Source organism: Taeniopygia guttata, chromosome 13 (assembly GCF_048771995.1).
Source record: "Taeniopygia guttata chromosome 13, bTaeGut7.mat, whole genome shotgun sequence".
NCBI lineage: Eukaryota > Metazoa > Chordata > Aves > Passeriformes > Estrildidae > Taeniopygia > Taeniopygia guttata.
This window is the reverse complement of record NC_133038.1, coordinates 685,997-700,749: the sequence shown is the minus strand read 5'-3', so window position 1 is coordinate 700,749 and position 14,753 is coordinate 685,997. Positions and strand designations below refer to the sequence as shown.

General features: G+C 42.4%; 1 protein-coding gene across 3 annotated transcripts in view; it reads right to left on the bottom strand.

Annotated features, from left to right (window-relative positions):
* FNIP1 (folliculin interacting protein 1) overlaps window positions 1–14,753 on the bottom strand; it is a 64,316-nt gene that overhangs the window by 20,376 nt on the left and 29,187 nt on the right. For 2 of the 3 annotated variants that reach the window (XM_030284264.4, XM_030284265.4), the window contains exons 3-7: window positions 8,265–8,408; window positions 3,946–4,046; window positions 3,621–3,695; window positions 3,036–3,127; window positions 527–610 (exon numbers count right to left, since the gene is read on the bottom strand). In XM_030284264.4, the coding sequence (XP_030140124.3) occupies window positions 527–610; window positions 3,036–3,127; window positions 3,621–3,695; window positions 3,946–4,046; window positions 8,265–8,408 (496 nt within the window). The remainder of the gene's footprint in view (window positions 1–526; window positions 611–3,035; window positions 3,128–3,620; window positions 3,696–3,945; window positions 4,047–8,264; window positions 8,409–14,753) is intronic. The other variant, XM_030284267.4, reaches the window with a different exon arrangement.

The window sequence follows — 14,753 nt, the reverse complement described above, 5'->3', positions numbered from 1 at the left end:
TTTTAAGTTGTGAGCAGTGCATTGGTTGTTCAACTAAGCTGTAAGCTGTCCAGATTCACAGTCTGCATATAGACAAGATCAAAGGTGTGTCAGGCTCAACAGTCTTTAAATGTGATATATTTTACAAATATGTGTGTGAAATAAAGCTACTCAGCCATGGAAATAAGATCCAGCCACTAAAAGCAAGAAATGTCCCTTTTGAATTAATCTAATTTAGCTCTAATTTTTACAGTTTGGACATCATTGTAAAATACTATCCCCATAAATATAAATTCCATATTTAAATATTTAGGTTTCCAAAACAAAACAACATAGATAATACCAAAGAGGACTATTAAATGCCTGCTGTCCTCTGGGGATTTAAGGAATGTATCCAGAAAGGTAAGACACCACTGTCTTTTTTTTTTTTTTTTTTTTTTTTTTTTTTTTGTATGAGATCTTATTTGCAGGGCTAAACTACAAATCCACACAGGTTGTCACCCCAGCTAGACTAGCCCCACAGCACAGCACACAGCACACAGCAAACCTGCAAAGAAAGAGGCGCTCCGGATGAGGCGGAGCGGACCTTGCTCTGAGAATGCCCGCCTGGGGCTGCAAAGCTGGGAAAGACCTACATGGCAAAACGTAAAATACACATCAGAGAATGAGGTTAGTAAAGCAGAACAGTCCATAGGGAGGGGGCCAGGGCAGGGAGACGGTTTGAGCCAACATAAATGCAGAGTAACACAGGCAGGAGAACAGCTCTGAGGCTTCACCAGAACACTGATGCGAGGATGAGTCTCACAGCTGGCCTATACAGTATTTATAGATTAAAATAATAGACCCAGCTTTCCACTGTCTCCCATACAAGGATGGGGTTTCTCAAAAGGGCTTTTTAATTTTTTTTTATTTTAAGGTTGAAAAATGATTAATTTATGCAGGCTCACACAAATAGGAGATTCATCACAGAGTATAATGTTTGTTTTAACATCCACACTGCTGGGGTGCCTGGGAACACTGCTTCTGAAGAGAACGAGGAAGGGAGAGAAAGAAGGCAGGAATTCATCTTAGTAGAACCAACAGAAAATTACAGGCTGAAGTAGTTCTGAGAATAGTCAGTACATAAGTTGAGTGAAATGACCACACAGAAAATAAATGTTAGCAGTCCCAGTAGTTCATTTAAAAAGTAATATTGGATTACAGATATACCAGGGAAACAGTGTATTTACTGTGCACAGAGCCAGAAAAAAACATGTTTAGTATTTTTAAAGAGTTAATTGCCAGTCCCTCTCCTATACTTGAAGTCAATGCTGACTCAAACATGAGTGAGCACATATACAAAACATGAAGGCTGCACCTCAAAGTTCCCTTCCATTCTCTTAGGCCTCCAGTCATTAAAGGGAACACATGACCAGGGCTGCTTTGGTTTTTTTTTTAGCCAGCACATCTGAAAAAAGCACCTTGTAAACAGTTCCCAGCCAAAACACATAGACCCTCCTCCTGTCACAGGTGAGTCGGGAGCAGTCTCTGCTGCTGAGCACAGTTCTTAGAAATGCTGCAGTTACAGATTAACTCCTCTCCCTACTTTACCTAGGGTTCCCTCTGTGCTCAAACGGGAACTGTAAACAAACACTGTTGAAAACTTGTGCAGCTCAATTACAAAGAAAACTTCAGCATCCTCTTCTTGCTGGCAACCTTGTGCCTCTTGCCACACACGAGGTGCTCATACCTCGTGCTCGGTTCTTGGGGCAGTCATCAGAGTCACCTCTCAGCTGGACACAGGTGAACAGGTGGCACTGGCTACACCTGAATCACTCCATGCCTAAGAGCTGCATTATCTGAACTTGCAGTTTAGATCACTCTAATGCTACAGCAAACTTCTGCCAGGCACAAGCCACAGCAAACCCTAACTGTAGATGAAGATGATCTCCTGCCTCTTAGATCAGGCATCACATTCACTGCAAAAATCACAACTGAAGTCTGAAAGGACTGTGGGAAATGAATTTATAAGGTTCTTACAATCTTAATTGGTTTCTCTTACAAATATACTACTGCAAATTATTTTAATGAGGTATACAGTTCATGAGCTGGAGAAGCATTTAAGCCCATGCTTGGGCACAGTCTTAGCAAAGTCAATGTGAAGGAAAGCAGTAAACACCCCTAAGATCTAGAACCACATCAGAGTCAGAAACCCATTTAAGAAAACACAGTCATCAAATATACTCCTTACTTCCAACCCTATAAAAGCATATTTTACATACAGCAATATCCTGGAAAGCAATTGTGAAAATAAGCCCCTTATTCCACCTACAACAGACGTTTGCTTGGAAAGTCAACAATCAAAATGAAGGGAAAGGGAAGATGTGCTGTAGAGCCATGGACCAGGCTGCTACACTGGACAAGCAAGCACTGAAGTCCAGTCCTATCAGCTCAACTGCTCCCAAGAGGAAAAGCCAAGACGTTTGTTATCTAATGTTCATGGAGCCTCCACCCACAGCTCTTCCAGGGAAGCTGAGAACTGAGGATTCGAGATGGTTTCTCAGGACTGCTTAGCTCCCATGGTCAGCCAGAGGAGAGAACACAAAGACATTCTGTCTAATCTGATGCAAAGCTCCAGCGCAGCTGAGCAAGGTTAACTGAGACTCGCACAGGACACGTGGCTACAAGTGCTCAGGTGGGCAGAGTACAGAGCAGAACAAGAATTATTAATGAAAATAAAACCAGGGAACTGAGCCAGGCAGAATCAGTCCTGCCTGATCAGATATAGGCTGTTCAGGAATTTCTACACAATGTTATTTTCCAATATTTTCTGTATTTGAACTTAAGTATATATAAATATTTCTATTATGTACTTTATATACACATATGCAGCTGTGTATACTGAATTACTGCTAATTCCCTGAACAGTCCAATTTATTCTCCTCCAAGCTCCATCAGCATTAATTTTCTGTTATGTCTTTAACTTTTTAGAAATTTTATTCTATTTAAAAGATTTGCATATTCTAGAATCTATGATTACTCAAAGATATCAGCAAATAAAATATTTTTGCAATTACCTATATTCCCAAGAAGTCCATTCATAATTGTACTGTGGTCAGGCTTTAATGTATTGCTGTCTTGATTAATGAACTCAAGACTGTCCTGCAACCTATAGCAAACATAAAACATATAACAAAACCAGTGATTTGCATTTCAGTAGAATAGAGAGATAGTTCATTATAGCCAAAATAGAACAGACAAGGTAAGAACACAGGCTTCTATTAGAAAAAGTTTTCATACCTAAGCCACATCCTCAGGTGGGTCATTTAATAACAGAAAACTAAACTTGGAACCCTCTGAAGCCAGATATTTTTGTGACACCTTTTTCTTCATCTTGGACTGAATCCCCAAGGTTGCAGGTAGGTACTTTTGTACCTTACAATATCAAGCTTCACCATATCAGCATGGAAGGAATGGTTCATTCATTCCCTCAGAGCCAGCTGAGGTGAAGACAACCGTGAGGGAAAGGTGAGGACACCACTGACAGGGTGTAGCAAGGAGTTATTTTTTCAGAGAAAGAATCTGGAGGGTCCAAAGCAAGCCCTGTGTGTTCTTACATTCACCTGCTTCTGTGCAATAGCTACAAAGTGTAGTGCACTCACGTGTTCAGACTGCCGTAGATGCTGCTTCCCGTGCGGGCTGTGAACACCTTGCTGAGCATGAGCTGGGGAGGGGAGCTGGGGAACAGGAGGGAAGATGTCAGTCAGAAACACTGCCAAGACAGGTTTTGCCTTCCATTTCACAGCCCTCCAGATTTTATGGACCTTAACACAACATAACAGCCTTTTATTTCAAAAATGACACCAGACTGACTTCAAAGCAAACACAGAAATCCATTTTACTCTGCACTTGTGCCATTCATTCATCTTTTATCAGCACTAAGGAGTGAGTCTTCTGAAAACACCTGCAGCAAAAAGTTAATCTTACCGGATCTGATGAATTTTCAACGTGGAGCCCTTGTAGCTCATGGCCACAGAGCCAAACATCATCTCTCCAAGCATGTTGGCATCCGAGGAGCACCGAGAACCCTGCAACAAATCAAAACCACCAGCATTTGGTTTTAAGCATTTTAGAGGCACACTTCTACTAAGGCAACACACAAGAAAGAAAATATTCCTTATTTAAAAGATATATATGTAAAATATCTTGCTGGAACACTGTTGAACATGAAAAATTGAACAGTTTAATCAAGATAATGCTAACAGAGAAAGTGATCTTAACACTGGCTGTGAGCTCAACCACTAAATCCATGCAACAAACCAAACCCACCTAGGTGAGAGGAAGCAGATTCCAATAGCACTGAGCCAGGGGACTAAACTTTTAAGAATGTGTTAACACAGCTCACTGACTTATGCCTAAACCATGCTCCTGCTTGAAAAGAAGAATCAGCAGTTCACTGGAGATGTTAGACTGTGCAATGGAGCCAAACTGGAACAATGTTTACTTGACAAAGACTGATTCATAACTTATCCATGGATTTTATATGGGACAAATCTCTCCCCGATGCTTCTGTGATGGCACCAGGAAAGAGCTGCAGCATCACAATGCCAGGCTGAAGGGGTACAATTCCTGCTTCTCTGGTGGCAGGAGCTTGCTGTAAGGCACACAGGCTAAATACTAAGGAGCAAAGTCACTATGATGCATCATTGGCTAGGGCAAATTCTGCAAACAAAACCCTAAAATTAAAAAATTACTCAGGGCAATCAACTGGAGACAACTGCTCTGCAGACAGACTTATTTGTGTATTTTCAGTGACTGTGATTACTGTCCCTTTGTCCAGGGCTGTTTCACTCTAGGCCAGCAGAGTTTAAGTGCTGGGTCTCCACTTGCACCTTGCCCTGAATAATTCAAACTGTGGTGATCACTGAGTAACAGAGCTCAGCCAGTTCTCAGGTGAGGAGGTTTGGCACTGTGCTAAAGAGCAACACGTTTACTTCAAAGTGTGTGATAGCATGCAATTACTCCATTCCTTGGAGTAATCCTTCTAAAAGATCCCTTAAACCACTCACAGAAACAACTCTGCTGGAAGATGCTCAGTGCATCTCCATATTACTCATCCAAGCTCTGAAAAACCAGTATCCTGAATAGCCATGTATTCTGCACATGACTGAGATACAGAATGACAGAATGGTTTGGGTTGGAAGGGACCTTGAATCTCATCCAGTTCCACCCTCTGCCATAGGCAGGAACACCTTCCACTATCCAGGTTGCTCCAAGCCAAATCCAGCCTGGCCTTGAACATTCCCAGGGGTAGGGCAGCTACAGCTTCTCTGGGCAACCTGTGCTAGTGCCAGACAGTGAGCCTGGAGCACAGCCAAAGACAGGGTGTCCCCACCACAGACCACTACTGGGAGCAAGGATAGCTGTGAACACCCCACTCAGTGTTCCTGCTCACACAAGCCTGCAGAACAAGAGTAGGAACAAGGAAATGCTCATCAGCCAAAAGGCAACACACTTACAACATTTCTCAATTTTTAGTTCTTTTCAAGGACTCTCAATTAAGCTGATGATACCTTTAACAGCCATACTTTTAACCTCTGAAATCCATCCCTGCAAGGAGAGGGGATGACTGAAAGCAGAAACCACAACTGTAAGAATGAGGGTACAACTCCAAGGTTTGTAAGTGTTCAATGAAAGGGCAAAAGCAGCTCATTAGCTGGGCCTCAGTGAAATTTCCATCTCTGCCTCCCAGGACATCCCACTGCTCAGGTGCACTGTAGGCAGTACTGGAAAGACCAGAATTTGAAACCAGTCAGTATGACCCAGCAGCTCCAAGGAAATCTCAGCATAGATGTTAATGACTCCAGGAAATAACAGGTTTGCCAGCATCACAAAATCCTGTCTTAAGAACACTGCAAATTACTACAGCCTCACACTATGATTGTTGTTTTTAAATCTGTTGCAGACCTCCAAATGAAGGACACAATTCTGATTAAACGTCAAATCCTTGATGGTGTGTTTTGATTTCAGCTTTCTGCTGTTGTGAAAATATAATTCTAAAGCTCAGTAAAAATATTTTAAGTATTGATTTTCTTTGTCAGACAACCAAATTAAAGTGAAAATCAGTTGATTTCAAATTTAATTATAGGGGTTTCCCTTTCCTCCGAAAGACAGACAAGCCCTGCTGAAGGCAAAGAGTGTGTTAAGATGAGCCCATGGCCTGTTCAGTCTGGCATTTCCTCTACAATTAATAACAGTAATTTTACCATGCATAACCAAAGACATATATTTCATGCTTTTAGTATGGAAACACTGTTAGAACTCAACCCTTTGGGCCTCCAATGCTGCAAAATACAGGTCACTCAAGACCAAAGCAGAGTACAACCAATTGGGGAAAGGGGTTAAATATTAAAAACTCAAACAAAAGATAGCCAAGGAGCATCTGGCAAAAAGGGCACAACCTGCAGCACGGACAACCTGGACACAAACCAGCTCCTCAGGTCACAGTTTATAGCTCCCATAAAAACTGATCATAAAATACCCACAAGTGCTTGTGATTGCACATTAGCATATTAGAGGTAGCAACATTTGCATTATTTGGAAATTACATTTCTGAACATATTTACAGCTTTTAATACTCCCTTTACTGTACATAATGTCCTGTCAATAACTAAGTGTATCTGTAAATTAAAAAGGCAATAAGGAAATAAATGTTAAATATGGGACATAATTACAAATTTGGAATCCTGGAACAAATCCTCTATATTTCACCTTGCAATTAAAGATGCTTATATATAATCAAAGTGTATTTAAACAAGAAAACATAAAGCAGTATTTTAAAAATCCCACAGTATTATGTTATTTGAACTTCCTTTTTATACCCTTATAAAAAATAAACAAGAGAATTTATAAATATTGCAAATCCAATAAGTAACCTCTGAGGTTACAGATACAGCAGTTAGAACATAGGAAATGCCAGGGTGAGTGAAGTCTAGACAAATTCACTCTGGCCCTTCCACATACCCAATACTAAATTTTATTGCACATTAAAGAATTACTGTATTTTTGTCTCTCTGCTCACTTGCTGGGGAAGCCTGGAAGGAGTCTGATGAATGCAGTAGACAGTTCACAATAAATATGCTGTGGAAGACCAACTTCAGCTGAAAGTGTGTGGCACAGTCACACAGCCACTGCGATTTCAGTTCAACTCAGAAACATTTTGAGTGAGTGATACACATGAAGGAATGCAGACTTCAAAAGGAAAACTTTCCACAGCTTTAAAATACATTCTCATGCCAAGCACTAAAATTTATTTTCTTTAGTAACATTGAGCATTGTTTGCAGAGAGCCTGCTCTGGAGCAGAGCCAGTTTCTGGGTAGTGGGGGGCATGGTTTTTCTTGGGCACACAGTGCACAAAGGAGGCTGCTTTGTGCTGGAAGGGAGCTGCTGACAGAAACATCTCTTCCTTTCATAACCGCAGCTCAATGCCCTGCCAGGAAGGGAGGAACGGAAAACAGATCTTCAGCCACCTTACCCAAGCTGTGGAAAAGAGTGTGATGAGACAGAGAAAACAAGAATACACAGCTTGCCAAATATAGCAGGAGTTAACGTGACAGTAGGAAAGTCAGCACTGGAAGATTCTTCAATTCTATCTACAGGAGATTAAGACATCAGTAGTATTGTACTCCAGAGCAGGTTGTAGAGATAGCAGCTTCCCTCAAACACACAATTACTTCATTACAAAGAGTGAAAAGGGCTTAGTTCTATTTTAGGGTGGCTTAATATAAAACACTTGTGATCTGTGGAAGGAGAGATGACAAAAATATATCCGTGTCAGATGACTCTAGCTACTCTCATGGCCAAAATCTCTTATATAAAATGGACCTCAAGTGCACCAAATCCCTTAAAAAGCTGCTACACAGACTGTCCCTACAGACAATGTGTCTCTCTGCTATTTCCCTGGCAATTGACAATAAAATAGACTATTTCATCTACACCAAGATATTTGTGCCTAGTCTGATCACATCAAATGAGTGTTATCACCTGCATCACAAAATGGAACAAATGCCCTGGAGAAATTGCTGCCATTCAGGACATCCCAAGAGAACCAGCTGGTTGGTTTTAGACTTGATAATACCCAAAGCTAAAGTGTTAAACATTCCTGAGTCATAACCAAGGTCTTGGTTCTGACTGAAAACTGCTCTCCACCGCCAGTCTCTCATTTTAAGTACTTTAAAACAGTCGTGCCTCACCTGCTGTTAGCATTTGACATGCATTATGGAGAGAGGAAAAAAAAGTGACTCACCTGGTATTTTGGGCATTGTTCTTTTGGATCAGAGAATGAGGAGGATGAATTGATTGAACTATCCAAAGAAGAAGAGCTGTCTCCTCCAGGCTTTAGTTGGCAACATTTCCCAAAAACTCTCACTTGAGCATCACTGCACAGTTTCTGAAATAAAGACAACACATTTGACACGCTAAGACCCATGATCTGAAATTACTGTTAGTATCATTGTACTTACCTGTTTAAGTAAGATATTTAACAGCTGAAAGGCTCATGCCCCAGGAAATAGGTAATACAACATATAACCATATCTCTGGCAGCCTGGCTGTCCAAATGAAAGCTGAGCTCTTTTACTTTCAATTAGCAAGAAGCCAACAGGTCACTACAACTCCATCTTCTTAAGCAGACCTTTTTAGACCCAAGATTAGGAGAGACGCTGGTACCAAAGCATTTAAAGGAAAGATGGCAATGTTCACCTTACTCCCTGTGCCTGCTGGAGTGGAGATGACACAGGAGTGTAAGCAGCACACAGGAAGGAGCAGCTCACCATTAGTTATCAAGCAAGAACAATACAGAATTCAGGAGATTCATGTTACATGGGCAACTGGAGAGAAAAGATCCTGTTTTCCACAGATCTCTCCCTAGCTGTGTCTAAGCCTCCTAGTCTTTCTCAAGAGTGGCATAGAGGTGACACATTCCTTACGTTTTCTGTAGGAGGGAATTGTAAGGCTGAAAATGGACAACACTGAGAAACACAGTTGTTACAGAGAAGGAAAAAAAGATTTGCAAAATTATGGAGAATCAATCCAAAAGGTAAATTCTGATAGAGATTCAGACAGGAAGCAGAGCAGAGGAGAATTTAAGAGGGCCCAGATGAAGCTGGGACTGATGTACAGGATGGGCAGGATCTGTGTCCACTCTACACACAGAGAATTATCAATCACTGGCACGGGAGATGCTTCACTATGTTTCATTCACTATTTAAAAGCATTTGTGATTCCCCTTGAGAATCCCAGTATCCTGAGCAGAATCAGCATCCACCAAGTTAATGCAGTTTACACAGCATTGGCATTGCCAACCCTCTTCACCTAAAGATCTCAATGTATTTTTCACACACTCGTTACACTTCAGCACACCCCCGTAAGGTTGGCATTATTTACATCTGCTGGTAGGCAGCACTGGGAGACAGAAATAGTCTACACTGCTCAGAATTCCAGACTAACTCTGCCCTAAGACTTCTTTAATTACCATTTCCTACACAATCACCAAACCAGCAAGAGCAAGCTGGAAGCAAACCCTGCTGAAAGCAAGGTTTAAGGGACAGATGGGAACACAGAAGTGCTGTTATATATCACAGCTTCATCTCTGGACTCACAGCTCCTTGCCTCAAGCCTTCATCCAAAAACATGGCCATGTCTCAACTTCTAAGGAAAAGACATAAAGAAAAGTGTGAAATAGCCAAGGCACACATCAGTAACTCCATGACTGCTCAATAATCAGCAACAGCTGTTTGAAAAGATGACTGGCCTCACTGCTGTGGAGGGATGGGAGACCCCATGCCTCTGTCCTAGGCTGTCCAGGTTACTGTTTTAGGGACAGGTGACTTAAATTTGGCCCTAACTGTGGGTGAGGTTTAGCAAAGCAGCAGAAAATGGTCAGGGTTACAAAGCCCCACGTGGCAGCCTTCACTGCTGCTCCCTCAGAGAGCTGCTGCCACAGAAAGCCTCAAGGAAAAATGTGCAGAGAAATTAGTAAGTCCCAGTGGCAGAGGGAAGGGCAGTGCTCACTTTCCCCAGCCCTGTCAGCTTTCCTGACACACAGAAGTGCCCTCTCCTTTCGACATCGCAGAGAGCTGGCTGAAATCCTGCAATATGTAGATTTGCTAATGGCTACTGAGGATCTGTGGCTTGAGCACAGTGCACAATGGCTGGAACATGTGAACGATCATCATATGACTTCAGTAGGAGCTCGTGAACTAGAATTGCATTTTATCTCTGACACAAACAACAATGTCCTAGGCTAGGCAAGCATCATGTGATAAAACCACATACAATCCACAGGGTTACAGCAGCTTTTGCAGGCAAACCACATTTCAGCTTGCATTTTCCATCAGATGTTGAAAGTTCCTTCTAAAATGTTACAATTATAACTAAGCTTCCTTGAGACTGTAGAAATGCATTCTGTGCATTACAAAGAATAGGCTGAGTTTGTAAATCAATTGCTTTTACGTAATTTCTTCTCATTATCACTGCATTTTTCTGCACAGCAGCTTTTCCCAGATCCACTGGGTGGTCGGGTAACTTGCAGTAATAGTTGCCTAATTTAAATAGCTAACCAGGAAAATGGCTGGTTGGTCTTTGCAGTGGAGTTTAATGAACCAAAACTCCTGCAAGGAGTCTTTAAATGAGGTCAGAATCTTTCAGCTCCCACTTTTCAGAACCTTCAGAACCTTGTGAACAGTAAATCCCCCCTAAAATGCAAATCACTGATGAATTTTGGTGTTTTCTTTTTCACAAACTTAGCATATGTTTAAGATGAACTCCTTGGACAATGAGATCAAGTACTTGCAGTGACCCTCTCCTCTCCAATTTCTGACTTCAAATGTCAATGAAATTTTAGATGCTACAAATCTCAAGATATTATCCATCAAAGGAGTGGGATTACTTGCATTCTCACATAATATTCCAAAGACATTCAAGCTAGGTTTCCAAAAATAAAAAAGTAACCTAATTATTTAAGAACTATACAGGGCAATGTTTCAAAGCTGTGAATTTTCTTCCCAATTAGACATAGCTGCATCAAATCCAATCCCTGGGCAGGGTGGTGCTGGAGTGCTCTGAAATACCCATTTTTGCTGGAGAGCAGAACATCTGCTGGAAGGATGCCATGGGCAGCTCCACTCCTGGCTGCCACCCTGCTCTCCCTGCTGGGGTCACACTCTGTTCTCTCCCTGCCAGCTCACTGCAGATACCACCCAGCTCCAAAGACTTCTGGCAGTCCCAGTTTTGACATTAGAGGTCATTGTTTGCTGAAAGCCTTGGAGACCTATTAGGTAGTTCTGAAGAAAAAGTAAAATGGCTTTATAGGCTATAGGGTACAAAGTTATTTTCTTCCTCAGTTCCTCTCCTGGAGTCTCTTTTCTCCACATCTGTCAGCAAAGACTTTTAACTCTTTGACACAAACTCTCTATTCTCCTCAGCAAGTGGGAAAAACATGCCCAGTGCTGTGAATAGGAAGAGGAATTTCTGCTGGGCAGGTTTTGCTTTGGGGATAACAAGTTGAAAGGAGCCTGGTGTGTTGAACTATATCAGAGTCTGTGTAGGTGTGTTAGGGCTGTGAGTGAGTGACAGAAGGGAAAAGAAATGTCATCATATGCTTTACTCTTTTTTACCTCTGCAACAGCAGGTGCTCTAATACCATTGTACTGGCAGTTATAGAGAAATCTCTATTTCCAAGCAAAGTTGCTACTCTTCAAGAGCTCTGTTCCTGATTTTCAAAACAGGCTTTCCAGAATAAAAATAAATTCAAAACAGATAAATTAACTCTTTATGAGTTGGTCTGTATGTGCAATGAAATGTATGTATCCACCTAACACATGGGAGTAACCAGAACAGGCACTCATTCCTCCCCTTCAAGTGCTCATGCAAAATCCAGATACCTTTCTTAAAATGCAGCTGCCAAATGCTGCAATCTTCATTTCTACAGCTGTCGAGTTCCTCTATTACTCAGAGGTCAGTGAAAGAAGTCAAAACAACCCCGTGCTCCCTTACTCCTCTAGTATTTTTCCATGTCTGTTTAGAGAGAATAAGCTGAGCTAAGAAGGTGGGACTTGATCTCTGTGCTTACAGCTTTATCCATCTGCTCCGCTTCGCTCACTGAAACCTGCCCTGAGAGCCAGACAGAGTCCAGAGTCTCCATTTCACACAACTCACCTAAAAGCAAAAGGCTCACTATCCAATTACTAATCCCTCAAAGCAATTTGCTGTACAACATTTATCCAGTGCTGAAGTATAGAAGAACACGTGGCTAATCCTGGCTTGTTTCAAACAGCACGCCATTTCTCGGCTTTGGGATAAATATTACATTCAGAGTAAAAGAAATTGCTGCTGAAGGAGATCAAGTATCATATGACCTTTTACTGAAATTATTCAAAGATAAAGACAATTCGTGGAAGAGGTGAACTTTCCATTCTCCAAATTGAACTTCACTATTGCACCTGTACATCTCAAATTCTGCACCCTAGGTCTCTCATTTCTTCAGAAAACCAAAACAAATGCTATTTCTGAAAACCTTCTTCTGCCTCTAGATCCTGTCAACAAGTCACTGCCCTTCTCTGATTCCTTGTCTTTCTCCTTTCCTACCACAAGCCCAAACTCTAGATCTCTGCTCAGCACAGTGCAGTTTGGATCCTTCCATTTTTTTCCTCCCTTCTCTTCCTCATGCTGCCTTGACACCCCTCCTTCCCCCCTGTACTTCAAATCTTCCTCTAGGCTGATCTTTAAACTTAGGAAATCTTTTAGGTCTTACATGTCCCATCAGCACCTGTCTCCAGCCAGATCCCCAGTGTTAACCACTCTCTTGTCATAAATCCCCACTGGACAAAACAGAAAGGAAAATGAGCATTAGAATGAGACACTAAATCCCTGTCTCTGAACTCATTTTGCCTGCTCCAAGGAAGCCATGATCCAAGGTTCCCCTTTTCAGCTTCTTCTTTACTTTACTCCCCATTCCTCCCTTGTGGCACCATTCCTGTGGCATCCTTATCCCAATCAATTACCACCCCTTGGAGGCAAACTCCTCATACTTCAGCTGGCCTTTGCACACTGGCAGTTATGGGGACATAATTCCTGCACCACACAGTAAAACACAAGCCAGCCTTAGTGTGAGCTGAGTCTGGATGCAGTGTCAAGGTTGGGAAGCCAACCAAGCACAGGCAAAGGCAGAGCTGAGGCTGACAGCCCAGCAGTGGCTGGGCCACCTGGCTGCTGCACCTTAAGCAGGAAAAGGAGCTGCTTGTTGTGCTTATTTGAAATTCAAAGGAGGCCTGGTGCCACAGTTTTTTGAGGAGCACACCTGTGCTCACACACAGCTCCTGGCTCAGGAACTCGGTATAGCCCACGGCACAGGGAGGAGAGCGGGGCTGATGGCACCTGGGAGCAGAGAGAAGGAGAGGAGGTGTCAGAGCAAAAGGAGCAGACGAGCACAGAACAAAGCTGAACAGCAGAAACCAGTCATAGCTTGTAACATTATCACCTGCACACCAAGTAACAGAGTCTCATTAGAAATGAGATACTTACTGCTATGAGGAATAAAAAAAATAACTCTCTAGAGGAGACAGAGGCTCAAACCCACAAGCTTGGGTTCTTTGGAGAAAGAACCAAAGAACCCCCACAGAAGTTCTCTGATGCCCAAAAATCCAAGGGATGTGGATGCTTGGGTGGGGACAGAGGCTGTTCAGTAAAGCCACCAGCAATGCCTCTTCCTCATAGCACATACTGCCCTGGTACATTCAGTGTGCAAATGGCTGTTCTGATGCATTTGCTCATGACCTAGTGACACAGGGCTGGAAGGGGCAGCCACTCTCCTCCTGGGATATCCTGGCAGAACTCAGACACACAATTTTCTGATGTTTGGGAGACAGCAGCCTTTCGCCTCTGTTCCAGTGCCCAGCTGATCAATAGCCCATCCCCTGGAAAGCTGGGGAAGGACCTCTCCTGCTTAGCACCAAAAAAGGTATAGGACTCACAAAGGGGATCTCTCTGCCTCCCACATGCAAAGTGCCCACAGCTGCCTGAGGCAGATCTCTGCCTGGCACAGCCTTGGGCCAACATTCCCGGTGTTGGGAATGGCCCCAGCCACCGGCTGCTGCTCTAGCAAAGCTGGGGGAGTCAGGACTTCTGAGCAACTAAAATATTGTCATGGCCACGCTGTAAACTCTTGACTGCTTTCAGTGTCCTGCTGTGCAAAACCCTCCCCAAATTCTTGTCTACTTAATATTTATCTTTACTGAAGACATGAAGAAGCTGAATTAATATCCAATGAAAACAAAAGGTCCTTATTTGTGTTATAGCCACATTTCCCTCACGGGTAAGATGAACCTAGCAGTGTTTTACTAATGAGAGACCAGCTTGGTGTGAACACAAACTCAGCAGTTTTCACTGATCAAAAATCCACAGCTTACTGTTTTATTTCTTGAAACATCTGTGTCTGCAAACATTTTCTCCGATGCTCCTTAAATTTTATGACCACACCCTCCCTTACAGAATTCAAATGCCTGAGCCATGTTCAACTTCAGCCCACCACACACAACTTTTAACATATGTAGAGATTATACATATAAAACAGACCAAAATACATCTCACCTTGCTGCAGGCATACAACTCTTAAATTATAATTGCTTTCATGTCTGATAAACAACAGAAAATGGGAACTGAAGAGCACAGCACCATAAAGCAAAGTGAAACCCTCTTGATTCTCTGTGTTAGACTGCTTTGACTTGAACCAGAACAC